The following is an 18244-nucleotide window of genomic DNA, read 5'->3' as shown; positions in this document are numbered from 1 at the left end:
GCATGTTGTGAAACGTCTGCGATATCAGGAATTTCAGACACGCCGCAATCTCGGTTGTGTTGAGAAACAAAAGCGCTGGAGGACACAAGCTGAGTGCGTGTTGTGCTTTAGTGTTTTCCTCTCGTAGTGATGGTAAAGTCAGCACGCTCACAGGTGTGGACATTTCTCACTTCTCATTCAGTGTAGGAAGCTTTATTATTGTAGTAATAATAATAATAATAATAATAATAGTCATTTAAAATATATTTAATTTACCTGTTTAAATATCTGGTTTAAATACCTTTTAAACAGGTTTTAATATTTTAAAATATTATTTAATATTTAATTTTTAGGGTTTTTTTTGTCCAAGATTGTAATCTAATTAAAACTAAAAACATACAATCAAAATTTATCGATGTATTTGTTTGTTTGTTTTTTCATTAAAAGAAACAATTTTAATTTGAAATGCCTTTTTTTGTTTAACTGCAAAATTTTAATATAAATATCTTATATTTTGTCATATTTATTTTGCTTTCTTATTGACAAAATAAAACATCATATAATTTTTATATGGTATTTATTTAGCATTTTTTCCTCACAATAAAAATGAAATTACTTGCATAAATTCAAGTAAAAAAAAAAAAAAGTTCTTTTTTTTTTTTTTTTCTTTAAGCATAATATTTTATTAATATATTTTTATAAGAGGAAAAAACATAACTATCATAGAAATGTCTTCATTTACAATGCATAATTCTTGTTTTATTTTTCCATGGCAGTTTAATTTCATAGTAAAAAAAAAAAAAAACACATTACAGCATGTGCATGTTTTTGTTTAATGCTTTTTTTGTGTGATTTATATTGTTTTTGTATAATGGGAAATCTTCATTTGCATCTTAGTAACAGAAAACAGAGGCCATCAATACATTTTGAATGCCATGGATTTTTTTTTTTTCATGACAAATTATATTCATCATAAATCTTCATTAAAAAAATGCTCAACAATTAAAAAAAATTAAGTCAAAACATGGCTTGTCTGACATTCTTTTTTTAAATTATTTATTTTATGATGATTCAAATGAATTCCATTTTTCAAAACCGTAATCCACCTCGTCGTATAAGTTATGCCGTGTTTGTGAACGCCGCTGTGTGGAGCCTCGCCAGCATGTTTAAAACAACCACAATGCCTTTTTTATTCATTTTCCTCTACTCCTGTCTAAGCAGAACTGCAGCTGTGAGTCAGTTCGAATGAATCAGAGTCAGCATTTGTCTCCCTCGGGACTGTTCACGTTACATGATGGTTAAAAAAAATGACTGTAATGCTGACAGATCTCCGAATTCTGGTTATGTAATTTTTTTTTTTTACCTGGAAGGTGGGATAAAGTTGAACCTACACAGCAGGTTTTAATGAACTGAAGTCAGCATTTTCCCCAGAGAGCCTCATGCTGGTTGAAAAAAATTCATGCTGGTTGCATTTTGAGTTTGTGGTTGAAGCTAGATTATTTTTTTTTCCTTAATAAAATCAAAAGCATATATAAAGATAAAAAAAATAATAAAATACTCTCGAAAAAAAAAAACTTCCTTCTGTACTTGCTGCATTAAAGGTTCCGTATTGTGCTAGATTTGTAATAAGGTTTTAATGCGTTCATCTTTAATAGCATGGGTCTCAGAGCTCCGCTCAAGTGTGTTTGTTAAAGTAGATCTACAATACAGAACTTTTTAATTGTGTTTAGACATCCAGATGGTTCTTCAGTGTTCGTGTACAAAAAGTAAAAACAACCCTTGCTTTTTCTTCTTTTTTTTTTTTTTTTGTATCAGCTGGGGTTTAAACAAGATTTTAACCCAAATGTGACTTTATATAAGAAGAGTCCCTCCCCCGGCTTTTTGCCCTATTTAGCTCCAGTTTTCTGGATGGGCGTGGCTCAGCTGTAGTTCATTTACATAGACACTGAAATGGTGCATTTGAAGGAGGAGTGAAACAGAGGGAATTTGTAGTATGGAAAAAAATGCATCATCTGTGCATTTTCTAAAAAAAAAAAAATAAATAAATTTATCATAATATAAATCATGAATCCACCCAAAATGTAGTAATAAATCTGTGAACCTGATTGCATAAGAGGGAGGACATTTATTTGCTGATAAACTATAAATTTGCGTAATCTATAAAAGGTTTATGTACCAATTTTATTATTTTTTATTAAATATTTAATTGAATTGCATTTTTGTAAATTCAACTCAAAATTCAAATCCACGTATTTCATTTACATTTGCCATTAGTTGTAATACCATTTCAGCTGGAGCGTTAACACACACTTTAGTAAAAGGTGAAATATGGGACCTTTAATGCTTCACCTGACAAGTAATTTTTTATTTGTTTTTTCTGTTTTTTGTTTTTTAACTTCAAAAATGCTGTTTCGCGGTCTGTGTAAATGTGCTATTCATGTGCCACGCCCCCTAAAGAGACGCAGAGGTGAGCAGCAAACTAAGGGCGGGGCTCTTCCTATGAGGTCACTAAAAAGGTCAAAAAGCAGGGCCTTTTTTTAATTTTATTTTTACGTCTCTTCTTTTCCTTTATTATTATTATTTTTTGGTACCCGCATATATGAATGTTTAAACATGACTACAAATTGAGTTTTGCGTAATAGGTCCCCTTTACGAAGCAGTAAGTTTGATGATTTATTTACTCTGTGGAACTTTAAATATTTACATTTTTTCTCTCTTTTTCCCTGCAGATGCCACGAGCCCGATGGTGGCCAGCTCCTTCCCTACATCTCAGAGTAAGTGTGCACTATGGCTAATTATTTATTTATTTTTCTTCGTTCATCTCCAGCATGTTGATAATTACGTCCTCATTACATCATTAATCCCGTCTCTTATCCATGGACGACTCATTGCATGGCTGAAACCCATCTTTATCCTGACACAAAGCAGCCTGGTAGTGACCTACATCTGTGTTAGCATTAGCATCATTATGTTCTAAGAGCGACACGGTGGACCTTGTGTTTTTAGAGGCCTACACGTGCGGATCCTGCGGCATTCAGTTCCAGTTCTACAGCAACCTCATGGAGCACATGCAGTCGCACGCCGGTGAGTCTCCGCCCCCCGCCCCGCCCTCACCACCACCACCACCTCCACCTTGTCAAGCGCCTCGGCGTGCTGGTACACGATCGCCACCGTAGCGTGTGTCTTTCATGGAGTTCTCTAATTATTTAAGTTAAAATGGCTCCTTTTGCATGTGTTTTTATTACCTAATGAGTGACATGACACTAATAGGGCATGTTGTGACTAGATCGCATCGCCTAGAGGAATTTCTTTCAATGCATGGCATATCACAGCTGGTGCAAACTCATCATTTTTCACCTGTGGTCATTTCTCTAGGGTATTTATTTTATTTATATTTATTTACATTAGTTTTTTTTCCCCCAGTTCCAGGAATTCATACGTCCTTTTTACACAGTCATTAATTCTCAGCATGACATGCTTCCCTTTCGTTTTAGTTTTCCGATGAAATTCCTGGTCTTACTGTCTTACTAGCATCACCCTTTCACATTTTTCCCCATTTCCCAACTCTCGGCTTATCTGAATCAACTTGCATAAGTATACCCCCCTTTCCCCCCCCTCCACTTTCCACTCGAACTGTTCTTCATTTTATAGTTTTACAACCTGGAACTGAAATGCACGTTGAGAGATTGCATTAGTGATGGCCTAGAAACCAAAAACCTGTAGGCATTTTTATCATACATGATACGCGAATGCTCCGTTTAATGTGTTTGTATATCATGATATATAGGTATAGGTTCAAAGTCCAAGCCGGCAGAACTGAAGTGCTGTGTTTAAAAATGAATAAATAAATAAACATAAATTATCACCATATACATTATGAATCTACCCAAAATGGAGGAATTAATCTGTATAATTTGCGACAAAACTAGAAAAGTCGTGAATGCATATGAGTGCGCCCCTAATAGAGCGGAAATATACTTGCTGTTCAACCATGCATTTGCATAACCTATATGTTTGGTTTTTTTTAATCAAAATTAACATTTAATATGAAAAATTTATTTAAAAGGTCACATACACAGTCGTACACAATCTGCAGTGAAATGTTTTAACGACTGCCCATGAGCTCAAAAAAAAAAAAAAAAAAGAGTATTCAAATGAATATAAAATAAGAATATAATAAATATAGAAAATATAGAAAACTTTTGGTTGTAAAATTTACATTAAGTACAAGTAATAAAAATAGAATTGAAATAGAATGTCCAATCAATTTATGATTCTGTAATGCAACTTGTAAGTGCAACTTACACAAATATTTGGATGGTTCCCATGTGCCTTTGTTAAAATTAAAATGTATTCTACTAATTGAACAATTCTGTTGCTTTTGGTTTTGCAATTATGGTGTCAAAATCATGATTAAAATGTTATTCCTCATATATGTATCTGTACATACTAGCATGCATTTTCATTTGAATTATTAAACTCACCACCTGATGGCAAAATGTAAAAGAGGGAAAACAGCGCCACCTTGCTTTGCAATGAAATACTCATGTCAGAATTGGCTTGTAAAAAAAATACGTCTTTTTGAAAAAAAATTTTTTTCAAAGCATTTCAAAGGCTGGTTTTTCCCAGATACATGGCAATGGAATTTGAATTTTGAGCTTAGAGCTAAATTGCATGTACAAGTTGAAGGTGTACATTCAAATTTATCATTGCATTGCCTTCCTCTATATTGCATTTTACTTACAATTTTGAGCCAGTAAAACCTTGTGTGCATGTACAAGAAATCTTTCATGTTATATTTTATTAATAATTGTGACACAAGAAATGTCCATAGTAGACCTGCAACATCATGAGCGTATTTATTCACGTACTAGCGTATATACTACGCGTGGTTACGGAGGATTCCAGTAGGGGGCACACTGGAGAGACGAACGAGAGGAGTTTAGTGTTGGTCTCGATATTTAGGATAGTCTTTACTGTATCTCCCTGTAACTTTAAGGACATTTTTTTTAGCTGTTGCACAACTTCTCCTCAGAACTTTCCGCCGGTTTTGCCATGCCTGCTGACTGCACCACCCCTACTGTTTACGTGTGTACAGTAATGCATATTGTAGGCATGTATGGGCACATCACGTTCATTTCTGAGAAAATTTATGTGTACGCTTGTTAAAAACAAGTATACAGTATTTCTCTCCCTAAATCCGTTCCTCAGAAAAACTTGAGGTAGTTTTTTTTTTTTTAGAAGACTTGACCTGATGAAGAACCAGACAGTGATCAGTCACCTTACTGGTTTAAGGGTTCTTGGACTATCAGGTTATTTGATGTTTGTGCTGAAATGGGAAGCTCTCGTGTGTGTGTGTGTGTGTGTGTTGACTAGCAGAAGCAATCCGTTGCAGGTTTATGTTAAATTTTACGTTTTTGTCTATTTGTTTAAGAACCTATCAAATTAATAAATCAGATTAATATATCTAAACCAGTTAAAGTGAAATATGTCCTGGTTTAAAATAACAAGCATTTTTGGGCTGAGATTATTTTAAACACTTTGGATATTTGGATGAGACTGCGAGCTAACACATAGCGCTGGAATAAAGTGATTATTCAACTTATTTATAGGGGATACTAAAATGCCTTTTCAGAAATTTTGTCTTTACTGTATAAATAATAATCATGAATTGCATAGAATTAATTGAAATTAGGAATAATGAGTATTAATAATATTGGAGTTTTGTAAAGCTTAAGACAAGTCATAAAATACAGTATGTGATTCTTATTCAGGTGTAATTCCAACGTAATTGTTTTGAATGGATGTTCTTTGTGGTACAGTATTAAACATTATTCTCATGGCAAATGCTCAAGATGGGAAAAGAGTCAAATTTGCCCATGGGGTTAATCTGTGTATTCTGTTAATTTGCTCACTCTTGTTTGACATAAACGTCATGTCGCTATTCACAACCATTCGTCTCCATCAAGCCGTGCAATTCCTAACGTATAGTATTTGTGATGTTGCAGCCGATAACGAGAATCACACTAAAGAAGACTCGGCTAAAGCATGCCCAGCCCCAACACCTTCTCAGGAGCAGACATGGAAATCGCCTCAGCCTGCCCAGAGGAACCACATCCCGTCTGCATACCGTAAGTACTGTACAAATCCTCTCTTACTGCCTCGTCTAGCTCTAGTGATGACCAACAGTGTGTTTATTACTTTGTTTAAGCCTTGTTTTTAAATTCCTGCATGTACAGCGAAGTAACTTTCACACCCAGGTTCCTTATTCGTTAAATTACATGACGGTTAAATCGTGCTGAGGCTTTTTTAAGGGAAATTTTAGTTCAAAAAAACAGATTTTCTGCCGATGTATTACCTGCCAGACTTCAAAGGACACCTCAGTTTGTTTGTTTTTTAATTTGTTCTAAACAGTCTTTTGTAGAAGAAGGTTTCCATATTTTGTTTAGTTTTGTTTGTTTATTTTATTTTCGTTTTTGGAAATTCTAAATTTAAAGTGATTAATGTTTATTAACACATCAGAAGTTTTTTTTTTTTTTTTTATTAAGATTTTTAGTACACTGCCTGTAGAAACAATTATAAAATAACTTTTATTACACAGAAGCCGAAAAAAGTCTAACAAACATACAGTAGTGTAAAACGTTCAATTACAACAATAATTTTACAAAGCCATCTAAAGAAACTTGTTTAAAATGACAGTACTCAGAATCTCGTTTTGAACCTCATACACCTCGAGGGAAATTGTGATCGAAACCATTATAATGAATTTTTAAGCTAATCGTGTCCACCAGTATAGTGCGCTGGGCCGGATGTAAAAAAAACAGTCAAAGGTTTGGACACCCTTTTAAACTCCATAATCTTTCCTGATTTAAATTTATAAATATATAAATATTCATTTCCACATTGTAAAAAAATGCTGAAGGCACCCAAAATGTGCAATAATCTCCTTTGAACAGATGATATTGAGATGTATATCTGCTACATCTGTTCTGTAAATCCTTCGTAACGGCTCTAATCTGAGGTGCTGGTTGTTAATTGGTGATTTCTGAGGCTGGTGCTGTAATCTAAATGAACTTTTCTTCTGTAGCAGAGGTAAGTTTTGGTCTCGCTTTTCTGGGAAGGTCTTCAGGAGAGACGGTTTCATCATGATGGGTTTTGCAAATGCACTCGACACAATACTGTTCTTGCAAGATTTGTTCCAGAAAGGCTGACCTCCGTGTCTTAAAATAACAACCGACTGCTTCTGCTGCTGTTGTGACTTGATTATGTAATTCTTTGTGTTATTTTATAGTTTTGAAATCTCCAGTATTGTTCTAGAATGTAGAAAATAAATCACTAAACAAAAAACATTGAATTAGAAGGTGCGTCCAAACTTTTGACTGGTACTGTAAAAGCTGTTATTAGTCCTTGCATTGCATTCATTTTTCCATGTTATTAGATTGTTTTGCAATTTTACCGTTTGCTTTCTTTTTTTTTTTTTTGTGGTACAATTCAATCCACTTATAACCCTAAATCCCATCAGCTAAGCTACAGTAAGCCCTAAACTATCTACGCTGCCAAAAACCGTTCAGGCTGAACTTTTATGCGAGTCTTGGGATATTTCATAACGGAGTGTGTTATTTCACTCGACTCTGTCCTACAGCTGTTGAGGCAGTGAATGCTGAAGGATGTTTTCAAGAGCAAACCACAGACCGAAATCCCCCACTTTTTGATAAGTGAGAGAAAAATCTGTTCCGAATCCCAAAACTAATAGCCGATAAACTTTAAAAAAAAATGCAAAACCTCTGGCATACCACTGTGCACACCAGGCTGTCAAACCCGCATTTGTGTTTTTGTACTTTGCTTTGGATGATTTCTCACCAGTTCTGGTGATTGAGCGCACTGAATTGGGATCATAAACTAGTGGTGATTCTTCCATCAAGCGAATCTTCAGCATAGAACAGAAAGAAAAACAAACGCAACAAATACAAAAAAGAAAAGAAATGCAAATAGTGCAAGCAAACAAAACACACTCAAAAGGAAGCCTGCACTGCATCTCATCTTTCAACCACTCAAAATGTTTAAGCTGTAGCTAGCAAGAATAGGCAGAGATGCTTCAAACTGATTTTTAATGCTAGGAAAAGTGTATTTTGAAAAATGTACAACGCCATCTGTTGAATTTTGGAATGAAATAAATATTTTACATCTTCTCGTGAAGTGTAAAATTGCCTTTATTAAGTAGATTTCAATTACACACTCATAAGTGCATATTAAAAATGTACAGTGCCATTTATTGAATTTTTAAATGAACCAGTGATTTTTTTTTTTCAAGGTTGATTTTTATATTTTATTTTACTAATAATTTTTTTTTTATAATAAAAGGCCGTTTTCCATTTAAATTTTAAAGTTGCACATTTTCACTTCCTGTGGGCCGCTTGCGATGAAACAAAGCCTCAAGCTTGGCCAACTACACCCGCAAATAAACACCCCATTAAAATCCATTCAGTAGTTTTTAGTGATGCATGCGCAAACAGACCGAACACATCAGGATGGTTTTAGAATTTTTGTCTATTTCATCATTTTATCTACCCCCAAATTATTTTCCACAAATATCCTCAACCTACAGTACAGACATGCTTTCCTATGCTAGTGTCCATGCTAACTTTTAATTTTTAGCATGGAAACTAGCATTGGAAAGCATGTCTGTCGGTTGAGGATGTTTGTGAAAAATAATGGATGGATGGATGATACAGTAGGGCATTGATGGCTCAGTCGTAGGTTTATGTCCTACCAAGCGGAAGACCAGTGTTCGATTCCCGCCCGGTGCCCAAACCTCAGCCAGTGGATACAGTGCCCGTTCCAAGCCCTGTTAAAATGGAAGAGTTACATTAGGAAGGGCATCTGACGTAAAAAAAAAAAAAAAAAAACTTGTGCCAAGTTGAGTGTAGATCGGATGGCCCGCTGTGGTGACCCCTCGATGGAAGCAGCCGAAAGACCAACAACGTTGAACAAGATACAAGAAACATTGTAAGCAGGATAATAATGCCTCAGTCACCTTCAAAGTAGGCACCTTGGGACCTCACACACTTATTGAACCACTGTTTAAACCACCGTTTTCTTTGTTTGTTGTCCTTTGTTTGTTGGATTCAACATCGGCTGTCTCATTGTACAGAATCTTGTTGATGGCATGAAATCTCTTTTCTTTCAAAGATGATTTTAGTTTTGGGAAATCGCCAGAAGTCACTAAATCTGCGCTAAGTCACCTGAGTGATTTATTTATCAAAAAAAAAAACCAAAGCATCCTGAATAATCTGAATCGTTTCGCAAGTAATTGTTTAAGCTTAACACACAACTTGATGCAGATTCTTTGCTCTACTTAAAGGTGAGGGCCACACAGTACACATGCCCACTCAACGGTGTCTAGCGCTCCACTGTCTAGTACAGTAAAGTTGTCATTGATCATGTTTCCACATTCTAGTCCTCTCCTTGGCTGCCAGATTACATCGATGTCGCACAAATCGTTCTGAATTGTACATACAGACAGCATATCTTGTACCTTTGTGTTCGTCTAGACTTCAAATTATGTATCTTTCATAAAGAATATTGCACTTGAACACACCACAGTCGAACCTGGATAGTGATTTGTGGCCTAAAACAACTATTCTAGGCTTCAAAAAACAAGTCAGTCAATTTGATTTGTCATTCCAGTCTAAACATCATCTCATATTCCAAAAGTAATAGCATTATGGCAGCGTCTCCACATGCACTAATTTTGTCCTACTGTTTTACTTTCCCATTTCCCTCAAAGCTAGGAATAATACCATGTAACTCCAGACAGTTATAAACTGATATAACGAGTGCGTTCGAGCATAAAATGTGTGCTAGGACATGACGCGATTCTTTGCTGAAACGATGGTGTGAATACAAGAATGCGAGCCAGAAAAACAAACGGAAAAGATCAGATATCATCATGGCCATACATAACCAGTTTTTTTTTTGTTTTTTTCCCCTTCATGGAAAAAGAAGCATTGGGTGTTGTGTTAGCATTGGTTTGTCCAAGCAGAACCTTTTTATAAACTTGTTGTTTCCTTTGCTTTTATTTCAGAGAACAGATTACTTCCGGAGAAGGAGCGGCAGCAGGTGGCTGAGCGCTTGTTGCGCATGATGTGTAATGATTTGGGTCTGCTCGGTGTACTCAGCAGCAAGGACTTCCTCAAGCTAGCCCAAACTCTAGTGGACACCGGCTCCCGCCATGGCGCCTATTCCATCCGCGATGCCCTTGGAGACATGAGCACTTTAGCCATGAAGCAGCTTCCCCGCATGTACAACCAGGTCAAAGTGAAGGTGACCTGTGCACTAGGGTCAAACTCCTCCTTAGGTATTGCTGTGACCTGCCATTCTCAGACTGTTGGGCCTGATTCCTGCTATGTGTTAACAGCGTATCAGGTCGAAGGGGTCCGGCTTCGACGTTACGTGCTAGGAATTAAAGAGGCTTCTATAAGGGAGGGACCAGAGCATGTCCATCACTGGGTCCAGAATGTTCTTTCAGAGTTTGTCATGTCAGAAATTCGCACAGTCTACGTGACAGAGCCACGTTTGTCACTGTTACCTAGTTGCGGCAGGTCCAGCCTTAGCTTGCGGTGTGCTGGATGCTGCCTGTCAGCCACTATTCAGGCAGTCCTTGGGCGTCGCAGCCTTCAGGCCCGGGGCCTACATGAACTTGGAGAACTTCTGGCAACATGCCGTGACATCGCTGGAAGTAGTAGCTTTAATCGAGACGGCAAGGCCACAGAGGAGTCTTCGCCGCCACCTTGCTGGGATTTGACAGCTGAGGCACTGCTCAAGGTCCATGAAAATTTTGAGGCCATATGCGAAGTTTACGGCCGCTGCAAAAGCACAGCACCACTTCTGCAAGGCCTTAACAAGCACCTTCTCAGCACACTAGCCTCCCTGCTGGCACCATTGCGCCAGGCAGCACAGGAGCTGGGGGGTGATCGTTGGCCCACCCTTCAGCAGGTGCTGCCTTCTTATCTTCGCTTGGAGAAGCTTTTTACCTCGAAAGCCGGAGAGGCAGGTGCTGGCAGCAAACTCTGCCACTACTTTCTAGAAGCATTAAAAGAAAACTTCAAGGTTGAGCGAGTCCACCAAGTGGCTATGATTCTGGACCCACAGCTCAAACTCCGACCAGTCCCTGGATACCAGCATGAGGAAATTATCTCCAGGGTGTGCGACATGGCTGTCAGTATGAAGGAACCAGCGAGCGGAGGCCCGTCTGGTATCTCAGGAGATGAGAGGGATACCGACGGGCCAGCCGCTCCCAAGCGAGGGCGCATGGACTGTGGCATAGAAAGGCCATCTTGTGCTGCTGAGGATCCACAGGTTCGGAAGGAATTGTTCCAGTACCTGGGTGAACCACTCTTCCAAGCCACAGGGGATCTCTTCCAATACTGGAGCTCCGTTATGGACAGATATCCCAAGTTGTCTCGGTTGGCTTTGTGGCTCCTGGCAGTACCCGCCATGGGAGTCCGCAGTGAATGTGTCAGCATCTGCGAGCAGACCTTCGCTCTCAAGAGGAAGCGGGAGGTCACAGCTGAGGAAATGAACAAACTTGTCTTCCTCAAGTGCAATTTTGCCTGAGGTGGAGCAAGGCTACCAGCCAGCACTACTGACTTTTTGTGAAAGACACACTAAGGTATTTAGTATCTAGGCGCTGGTCTATGTTTACTTTGTAGCTTCTTTACATCATTGGTTGGAACTCTTAATTCTGGAGCAAAAACCTATTTCTGGATCAACGTCTACGAGCGACGTGCAGTTAAGGAGTTCTTTTTTTTGCGGACGACTGCTGTGGAGCAATACGTAATCGAGCAGATATCACCTACACACACACCTCAAACCTCAACTTTCTACTGCCCTTGTTAACCTAGCAGCGAAAAAAAAAAAATCGATAAGCCCGGAAAACGTGGATATAAACTTTTGTTGTCAATGCTTGAATCATCTAAACCAAAACATGGACACACTGTATGCATCATTTTATGTCCTTTTTTAATTAGTTTCTTTCTCTGTTTTTTATTTTTATTTTTATTTTGTTTGTTAGACTGCTAGACTGTTCCTCTTATCCTTTACTTTTCCTGCTTGAATTGTCCATTTTTTTTTCACCTGCGCTGCCAAAAGATCATTTAACCTACTTTGCTTCTATCGCTGTGCAAATGACCTCCTAGTTATCAGGTCTTGAAAATGATTTCAGGTATAACCCCGTGTCTATTTCTTATTTAAGTGTTTTTAATCGAGAGTTCTTCACTGGGTGCTCACTTTCACCTGTTTGACTAAATAATTAGGTGTTTTTAATATATGCTTCGTAAAATCTGTATTTTTAATGGTCCGTGCTGATAGAAGACACCGCGTATTGCACAGTTTCGAATCTACATATGCATGAGGAATCAAATATTAAAATTTTATTCTAAATGCGTCACTCTTGTCGCAGTCGGTGCATTCAACCCCCTTCCGAGCACAGCAGGGTCTACAACCTATAGAGCCTACAACCTGCTCTGAAGATCACGTACATGAATTCATCATCACAATCTACATGAGGATGATTATCTTGGCTGTGAGATTGCGTCGATGGACACGGAATAGTTTATATTCTGAAACAGATGTACCGTGTAATCATTTTCGCAGCCCTGGCTCAGGCGGCTGCGGTATGTAAACGAGCCGTCTACGCAATTCCAAAATGGTTTTTCTTGTACAGAATTTCCTTCCTGATCTCGTACAGTCCAAACTGGAGATTCTGTGTGTTTTTTAGAGTAATGGCGCATGAACGATTGGGGGGAGGAAAAGAAAAGAAAAAAAACAGAAAATGCCAGGCCTGCTAACCATCGGAAGCTAATATTTACATAGAGATCGCTTGAGATATATATTCGAACATTTTTAAAGAGTTCTTCAGGTTTGTTATTTGTTGTTTTGTTTTTTCTTTGGGAGAAACACATTTAGGGTTCTAGGTTCTACGTACGTAAAACCATTAAACATAGGATCCAAGTAGAAGCGTTTTGGAAAACTTACCTTTATACATCCAAAAAAAAACATTTTTAAACCTAAGCAACTCTATGTTAAAGAGTGTCATATCGTAGATCATGGAAAAAAAGTTGGACCTTTTGAGCAAGAGCTTTAACCCTGATACTACTGTACTGGATACTGCTTTAGATTAATACACTACATTTAACAATAACTCTTTTGAACTGTTGTCCTGACTTTGTGTGGTGGTCTGGAAAACACTGCATAGGATCAAATTCTCATGTTTTTTCACAAGAAATAACAGATTTTTGTTTGTTTTGCATGTATGCATTTAATCACCAAAAGTGAAAAGGAAGAAATTTGCTTTTAAAGATTTAATTCCAACTCTGGCACATTATGGATGTTTTAACAGCTTGTATCTGATTCCAATCTAAACTGTTTAAGCATGTGTCTGGGTTAGTGTGGCACGCGTCTGACCAACAACTTCATCAAAGAGTAAAATTTAGCAGTGTTTTAAAAACGCTAAACAAACACGATCGTTGCAGGCGGACACAAAGGCAAGTAGACTAAATAATAATTTTAAAAAAAAGTTAGTTTGAATTCAATTTGTTTTCTTAAAGGTATCAAAGCAAGCGGAACAAAAACAATTTGTTCAAACATAAAAGGAATTCTCAGCCACGACAACAAGAGCAAAGTGGTTTTCCCAGACCGCCATGCAAATACAAACGGCATTAACACGTGAACTGGCGCTGTTTAGTAAAAACATGGCTGTCAAGAGTGTTTAAACATCTTTTTTTTTATAGTTCCGAATTTAAATTTCAAAATCTTTATTATGAGAGGACGTTCTTGACTAAGAAAGGTTTGACTATATATACTGTATCAACACTCTCATGCGTATTAAGAGGGAGGGATTATTATTATTATATGTAATATTTTATTTTTTATTTTTTTTCGTTGGCATTTACGTTCTTAGACTTTGCGTTCTGTGTTAAAATGCCAAACAGTTAACGCAAGAAGACTTGTTTCAGTTCTGAACGAGTGGATGGTTTAACTAGAGGGCAGCTGCGTTAGTTCTGGGCGGAACCGCCATGTTTTACAAAACTTTCATTGTTCTGTCTTTAATGCACTGGATTACTAAAAACCAAATAGAAAAATATTATAAGTAGTTTCTTTGATAATTAAGAATGGATTGGAGAGCTTATTGAACACCTTCCCAAGTGAATATCATGACCGCGCTTGATCGTTTCCCTTCGGTCTCGTACTTCCTTGTAAACTCCAGAGCTGTTCTGAAGATGTACGGACATCATGGATGTTTCCTTCTCTCGGTGTATGTATGTATGTTTTGCTTGGACAAAGTTTCTCCAATCTCTTCGAGCTTGAGTCGAGCTGGATGAGGTTTATTCCTGTTCTTGTTGTGTTTTCCTCTCTCTCTCTCTTTCTAGCCACAAGATGGTGCCGTTAAGCTCCTGCTTTTTGGTGGGCGTGGCCAAGCTCCTTACCTCTTTTTGTATACACGACTTTGATAACAGAGTTCATCAGAATTCAGAGATCAGTACTGTTTTATTTTCTGCCTTTATGCATCCAGGGGAGAACGTATTTGTTGAGACTGCCAAGGAAGTATCAGATTGTTCTCATCAGCATACTCACATTTGCAATATTTAAATTTATTAAATATAAAAATACAAAAAAAATGTACTCTTATTTTAGGAACCCACTATTTTTTTTTTCCTTCATGCTACGTGCAAAAAGAAACAGATGGTTGCTTTTTAGTTCTTTATTTTATTTTAGTAGTTTTTTTATGATTGTGTATGATCTGTTTGAACAGTAGGTCTAATTTATACTTTTTTAGCAGCACTATTTTTATATCTATATATATGGTTAACGATAGAACTTTAACTCCTTACTGATTCTCAGTAGTACACCAAGCGCTGTGCAGCATCCTCAGAATCTATCATGTACTGTGTGAAAATAAAACGTACTGAAGCAGAAATTGTGCCTCACTGTGTTTTTATTTTTTTTGTCTTGTTGTGCAAAAATACCAAATCCTGGGTGTTCATAGTGAGAATTTTAGTGTGTCATGCCTAGGACATTTAAATTTACATTATTCATTATATAATTAATTAGTTATTAATGTTTATTATAAAAGGTCATTACAAAGTATTATTACAGTCCATACTGAAATATTTTTTGTAAGACTTGTCTCCAACTCTCAAACTGGTGGTCTTCAACAGGGCAGGATTTGTTATAACTGTATAAACTGAATACAAGAACATTAAGCATTTATTAATTGATGAGACCTGATATTTCATGCGGATGTGATTTCCTCCTTTAGTGCTTTAGTTTGTTCTAGGCTCATCATGAAAGATTAAAAGGGAACAAAGTCGAATGGTGGTACGACTGGTTCTGATCGATCTTCTATTGTTGGGTCTAAATCATCTGAAATGAAAAAATATATAAAATTCCGTATCAAAAAGAAAAAAATGCTTATTGATCTAAAATTATGGGCCAATTAGTTTTTGCCAATTTCCTTCTCAATAGTTATAATCAAATTTCTGCATTATTATTTTTTTCCCTACTCCATTCTGATTGGTCTGTGGGTCTCGATAGATTTTTGTAGAACAACAAACAACACACCTATAGACTTATAATGTATGGTGAATAAATAACGGTGGAGCCATTTTCTGTTGTTTTATGGAACTAATTATTTTATCTCGATAAGTTGCATCCTCTACAATTACAAAAGCACACAATGTGGTGTCCAGTTCATGTGTGAAAAATGATTCCTCATCCTGTCCTGGAATATGGCGCGTCCCATCAAAGAAAAAAAACTCCTGGTCATTCAGTACATTTAGGACGTCAGCTGACTTCATTTCATCGCCCTTTAACTTTGATGAGCCTAGACCTGAGCAACTAAAGCAACCCCAGATCATAACACTGCCTTTAGAGGGTTCCTTCTTACCCTGACGCGCCCATCGTTCTGGAACAGCCTAAGTCTGAATCTTTTTTACTATGCAACTTCACCAAGCGGTTAAGTGATCTCCTTCCAAGTGTTGATAATGCATTGAAGGGGTCATAACCCTGTTCCAATCATTTCAAATTTCTTTATTTGTTTTCATTGCTTGATGCAGCACAATAATTTGACCCTTCAAATTATTAAAATGTTGTTTTAACACTTTTATACATGGAAAAATATATCTAATATTGCTTTTATCTAAATTTACCCCATTTTAAAAATGTTTGTTGTAAGAGGCACTTGGAGTTAGTCACATCACAAAATAATATTTAGTTTTTGCTAATGTGGTGTTTTCTTGTTTAAACCTTTTATTTATTTTTAGGGCAACTGTAACATCTGAGTACTGTGTTCATTTGCCAAAGAACAATTATATATATATATATATATATATATATATATATATATATATATATATACTGTATATTATTTATATATTTACACACTACCGTTTAAAAGTTTGGGGTCACTTGCAAATTTCTTTTTTTTTGTTTTGTTTAGTGATTTATTTTCTACATTCTACAACAATACTGGGGATTTCAAAACTATAAAATAACACATATGGAATTAGGTAATTACGTAACAACAACAAAAACAACAGTTAGTTGTTATTTTAAGACACAGAGGTCAGCCTTTCTGTTATAGTTCTTGCAAGAACAGTATTGTCAAGTGCATTTGCAAAATCCGTCAAGCACCATAATGAAACTGGCTCTCATGAAGGCCATCCCAGGAGGGCGAGACCAAAACCTACCTCTGCCACAGACGAGAAGTTCATTTAGAGTTATCAGCCTGAAAAATGACCAATTAACAGCACCTCAGATTAGAGGCGTTATGAAGTCTTTACAGAGCAGAAGTAGCAGAAACATCTCACCATTAACTGTTCAAAGGAGATTAATGCATTTTTTGGACGCCTTCAGCATTCCTTTACAATGTAGAAAGAAATAAAAATCAGGAACCATCATGGAGTTAGAAAGTGAACCCAAACGTTTAAACGGTAGTGTGTGTATATATATATATATATATATATATATATATATATATATATATATATAAAGCAGTAACTTGGATACTTTGCTAGAGACTATCAGATGTTTTCCCTTTATAAAGCATTTGGTTTTTAGTTGTGTTTTATTTAATTTATTGGTTCATTAATCCATTTCAGTCTGGCCAAGTTAAATGCAGCTTCATGTTCCGGCCACTTTTTTTATTTGGCTGATATTGGCTTTATAATAAACAGATAGTATTTAGTGGCACATGTGGTTTAACAGTTAAAGCACTAAGATTAGAAAGTTGGGGTTCAAGCTTCAGCACCACTGAGCTGTTTCTGTCTCCCTTTGTGTAAGACTCTCAACCAGAAGTGCTGTATCATGTCTGACCCTTTGCTTAGACTCCATAACTTCCTAACAAGCTGGGATATAAAAAAAACTAAACAGATTCTGTGTACTGTATATGTAAAATAAAATAAAATGAAAATATCTTCTTTTTGAGAACTGCACTATGAGAAGCTCATCATTATTGCTCCAGTATGGACACTTGGGGGCAGCACAAGACAGCATCTATATTTTAAGGAAAGGTTTTATGTAGGAGCTCACAAAAGTCAGACTGTCAACCATAAGCATATTTCATGCAAAATGTTTAATATTACACTATTAGACTCATTCAACTATTTTGCTATTTTTTAAACACTTTTTATGACTTATTAAGATCTGTTGTTGCGAATAATTTTTCCAATCATATTTAATATAATTGTTACATAATGCACAGAACATGAGCAGATTATATCAAAGTGCTGTTGCTAAATAAAGTAATAATAATAATAATAATAATAATAATAATAATAATAACAATGTATTCTTCTAACCACAAGTCCAAAGTGTTTTATTTCTCTTCAATCACAGCAATTTATATATAAAAATGCATTTTATTTTGTAATGTATAATAATAATGTATATTTTCAGTAACTTTTGATGATGTAGAATGTTGTGAAGATAGTTCCTGTTATTACAGCTACAAAGTTTGTAAAATTGGAAGAGAAAAAAAAACTTTCTTGAAGGCTTCCCCATGTTATAAAATATAATTGACACTGGAGACTCATTCAGAAAGCTTCACATCAGTAAACAACCCATACAAGTCTTTATTAAGATAGGATGATTTCATTAAAACAAGCTCATATTAATATAAACCTGCGATTCGAACCAAAGCCACAACAGAGCACTCCGAGATGCTGTTATAGAAACATGAATCGACACAAACTCTCAATTCTGATTG

The 18244-nt window shown here is 36.3% G+C and overlaps 1 protein-coding gene across 2 annotated transcripts in view; it reads left to right on the top strand.

Annotated features, from left to right (window-relative positions):
• znf618 (zinc finger protein 618) overlaps positions 1-14956 on the top strand; it is a 42988-nt gene extending 28032 nt beyond the window's left edge. Inside the window, exons 10-13 of one of the 2 annotated variants that reach the window (XM_053485466.1) lie at positions 2709-2753; positions 2986-3063; positions 5988-6110; positions 10064-14956. In XM_053485466.1, coding sequence (XP_053341441.1) covers positions 2709-2753; positions 2986-3063; positions 5988-6110; positions 10064-11595 — 1778 coding nt within the window. In that variant the 3' untranslated portion in view covers positions 11596-14956. The remainder of the gene's footprint in view (positions 1-2708; positions 2754-2985; positions 3064-5987; positions 6111-10063) is intronic. The other variant, XM_053485467.1, reaches the window with a different exon arrangement.
• The last annotated feature ends 3288 nt before the right edge of the window (positions 14957-18244 follow it).

This window comes from Clarias gariepinus, chromosome 24 (assembly GCF_024256425.1).
Source record: "Clarias gariepinus isolate MV-2021 ecotype Netherlands chromosome 24, CGAR_prim_01v2, whole genome shotgun sequence".
Lineage (NCBI taxonomy): Eukaryota > Metazoa > Chordata > Actinopteri > Siluriformes > Clariidae > Clarias > Clarias gariepinus.
Note: the sequence above shows the minus strand (reverse complement) of the source record. Positions and strands in the feature narration are given on the sequence as shown.